The 4,120-nt window shown below is 36.0% G+C and overlaps 1 protein-coding gene across 1 annotated transcript; it reads right to left on the bottom strand.

Moving 5' to 3' along the window:
* Positions 1 to 701: 701 nt before the first annotated feature.
* Positions 702 to 3,576, bottom strand: LOC145057808 (BTB/POZ domain-containing protein At1g63850-like). The gene is made up of 2 exons (XM_079005710.1): positions 2,172 to 3,576; positions 702 to 1,872 (listed from the first exon to the last, which is right to left on the bottom strand). The coding sequence occupies exons 1-2, from the start codon at positions 3,159 to 3,161 to the stop codon at positions 946 to 948; spliced, it is 1,917 nt and encodes a 638-aa protein (XP_078861836.1). The 5' UTR covers positions 3,162 to 3,576; the 3' UTR covers positions 702 to 945.
* Between the last annotated feature and the right edge of the window lie 544 nt (positions 3,577 to 4,120).

A 4,120-nucleotide genomic window follows, 5' to 3' on the forward strand; every position in this document is an offset into this window, starting at 1 on the left:
CACTAGGGAGTTCCATTAGATGATAAGTCAAATGCGCCTCTCCTTATCTTTTTTGGCCCCTAAGAGACGCAATCATGTCATTTTCAGACAAATACAAATAAAGTCCAAGTCAATTAGAATACAACACCTATTAATAATTGTAACAACTTGGCTTCCCTACACTCCAAACATTCGTTTTCACAATGTTTAGACAAATCTCAACCTTGCATTTAATCGACAAACATTTCTGAATGTAATGATAAGTTCATTACATATAATTAAAAATCATGTTACATGAACTAATAAAATAATACAAATACATTATATATATATTTTTAATATAATCATGAAATTAAAAAATCAAATATGTTACAATATTTAAGACACCCAAAATGAAAAGTGTTGGCATTTTTTGGGAAGGAAGTACAAAACATATATGTATTTACAACATTGTGGTACATTTTTACATAAATACATGTAATACATATGTAGATATAAAAAAAACCAGTCAAGAAGATGCCCCTTATAAGATCCTAAAAGAAAGAAAACAAAGGTTGATGTAACCTTTCAAAGATATAAATGTATGTCGATATGTTACATACAAACACACATTCATACATGAAATGTATATAAAAATGGAAAGTCTTAAAATGTTGATTGCATAATGACTCATCACCAACAAGTTGATTGTATTGTATCAACATCACAACCATTAGAAGTCGTTAAAAATCTTAAATAGGAAAGAATTTCATTGAAAACCACAAATAAATATAGCCATTGGGGTGGGTGTCACATGACATGAGGCTTCAAAATTCAAATTAAAACACTTGGAAACGAACTCATCACCATCAATAACCAACCAACCACCATATTACCATAATCTTGTACATAAAAAAAAAACATCAATAATTCACATCCCTCCACCTAAAAATGTATCCTTTTTTTTATACCATTAATACCTCAATTTCAAGAATTCTTGAAATTTCCATTTGTAATACGATATTGCTCGCGATCTTTTTTACAAAAAGCCCTTCTCCACCAAACCTCAAACGCCCTTTGTATATTCGGACAATCATCACTAGAATTCAAGAATCGATCAAACCATGACATCAAGATTTCTTGTTGCCAAGATAAAGGCAAAGTCAAAATAGTATTCCCAAGACCATCTTCGATCAAATGACGATCTAGCCCCCGTGATGCCCTCTTCATCCAAGCAAAATCATTGTAAAAGGGTACCAACCATGTTTGCAACAACAAACACCTCAAATCTTTAGAAGCCAAAAGTTGACCTTTTCCGATACCCACAAATAATCTTGAAGTAACTCTACTAATTTCATATCTATGAAGTGGTGGCACTTTAGAATGAACTTCTGATAACTCGGTCAAAGACACCCATGACCTCAAGAAATCCTCAGCAATTTGTCTATCGGTTAAAATATCAAGAAGCCAATGTAAATTATCCGCTTGTCGTGTGATTTGAGCAACATCTTGTAAATCCCCATTTGAAGCTTTCAAGAAATGTTTTTTTAACAAAAGTAAACATTTTTCACAAGCCGAATATAAAGATTCTTTCCTTAAATCATTTCTTGATGAATTCTCATGAAGCATTTTTGAGACCAAAACTTTCATCTCTCGCCTTGCTTTTTCATCTTTTCCTTCAAGAACAATGTGCAAAAGCTTGAGAAGAACCTCTTCATTATTGTCACCATGGTCAACCCCTGATGTAAAGTCAACTGATACCCTTTTTAGAACTTCAATGGCACCTACCCCTTCCAGCTGAAGCTCCGATAATAAAGAAGATACCTTTTCTTCTTCATCTTCAGCCCATGGGGCAGCTTCTAGATACTCCAAACAAGATAAAACCCCAGCATCGAATCCAATTGCTGCTGACACCTATGTTAAAAATAATACAATTATAAGACCTATTCAATGTCCTAAAAGGCTACAAACAACATTCAATCAAACACTGCAAGAAACATGTATTCATGGTTTCCATTAGGAATTAAAAACTTTCATGTAGTGAATCCATCTTCCTAACTATCAAGAATCATGTAATTTCATATGGTATATCAATTTGGCACAAGTTCTTAAATTCAATCATGTAACATATGAAATTTGCATTTTGTGGATCACAATTACACTATACTAAACGAAATGATGTAAATAAATGTAGTAGTATATAATTAGGTTACCTTCAAGATCCCAAGAACCTTAGGAACATCTTCCTTCATGAGCTTCCTCCTCAAATCTTTACAATACATCAACCTAATTGACTCTATATACACCTCAATATCATCGCAGTCAGAAATCTCAACAATGTATGGTTGTTGCCCTCCTTTCCATCGATAATCTGATAATTTGGAGGCGAAAAACCGACTATGACCCACCAAGATCTGTCGATGAGCATTCATGGAAACAATCATACCATCTTTCGATGTCAACGTGAGCTTCACATCACTCGAATTTGGGTCATTGAATTGGCTGCCGGGGCTACGACAGGACAAAAGATCCAACAACCGCTGTTGCATCAAAGCTTGTTTGTCGATAATAATCGGTGGTGGGATCATATGATTGCTGGGTTTTTTAGGGGTTGGATATGAAACATTGCCGTTGGCGTTTGAATTATTGGGGATCTTACAATCAGGTTCGTTAGCCATCATCTCGAAAAGAGTTGGGCTGGATCGGGTTTTATCGGAGGTGGGTGGGGGCGGCGACATCGGATTCAAGAGTCCGGCGGTGAGAGCAGAGTTGAAATTGGTAAAAGAAGATGGAAATGTTTCGTGGTGGTTAGCACCGCCACCGTATACGGCGGTGGTAGTAGTCATGGTTGTCTTATCGCGATTTACCGGTGAATCGGAAGATAAAATAACGGATTTCTCAACACTTAACGAAGGTTCTTCAATTAAAGATTCCCTTGACGCAGACACGACCGGAGAATCCGAACAGCGTTGAGGGTTAACGGTGGTTGTTTGCGGTTGAGGTGGGTGTTTGTAGGAGGAAACGGCCGATGGGCAACACCAAGAACTATTTTCCGGTGACACAACAGACGGGTGTTGATGGTGGTTAGTGATGGTGGATGAAATAGTGGTTTCTTTGATCCGCCGGCGTCTGAACTTATTACTGGTGGTGGGCTTTTTCTGTAGATGAATTTTATGGTTGTCTGAAGAGGCAGTAGCTGCCATGTGAGTTTAAGGGCTTTCTTGGGCTTTGTCTTTTAGGTTAATTGGGCATCTAAACTCTCAACCATTGTTTTGTGATTCTCATAAACAAAGATATTTTATTGCAAACAGCGGTTTATACAAGACACTGTCTATGTTATGGTGGTTGTGTGTGAGAGAGAAAGCATAGAGAGAGAGAGACACACAGACTGACAGGTCAGAGGTCGTAGTTATATCGATGGGGCCAAGTCATTGTTTTGCTTCGTTGGTACTATGAACACACACAGTGAGCGTGAAGTATGTGTGTGAGAGAGGATGAGAGATATCATAGCTATGTCGACGGTGGTGGTGGAAGTGGTGGTGGTGCGATGGTGAGTGGAAGCCGTAGAGGGGAGATCGATATTGGACACTTTATAAAGGTGTAACATATGATTACTATTGTAGAACTATTATGTGTTTCTTCAAAGTTATAATGATAATGTTTCAATTCTATCTACATACAATAACTATATACCTAATATAATTAATTTCTTATTTCAATGCACCATTGTTTTCTAAAATCATTAATAAAGGGTTGTTATATCTTAAAGATATTTAAATTTATGACTTTGAAGGTTGTAGATATCCATTAATAAATGGGTTTTATATCTTGGTCCGACTTTCTTTTTTGGTTGGTTTGTTCATCTTTGTTTGTGGTCTCACACTTACCCATAAGTTGATTTTGCCTAATTTGTTTGTCACTTATTTCATTATGTCTTAATCATAATTAATGATGTTTACAAGTTGATAATATGCATTTGTGCAAATTTCCATGACAGATACTACAATTGGCCAAACCAATTGTTAGAGAACATTGACACCTACTAGGAATAATTCCATCAATGATTTACCAATCCGAAATGTCATTCTTATTTAAGTACAAAAAGGCTTATGTGAGGACCATGGAAAACAATTCTCTATTTCAATTATGTAGTGTCCACAAA

Source organism: Lactuca serriola, chromosome 6 (assembly GCF_051521515.1).
Source record: "Lactuca serriola cultivar US96UC23 chromosome 6, Lser_US96UC23_V15, whole genome shotgun sequence".
Classification (NCBI taxonomy): domain Eukaryota; kingdom Viridiplantae; phylum Streptophyta; class Magnoliopsida; order Asterales; family Asteraceae; genus Lactuca; species Lactuca serriola.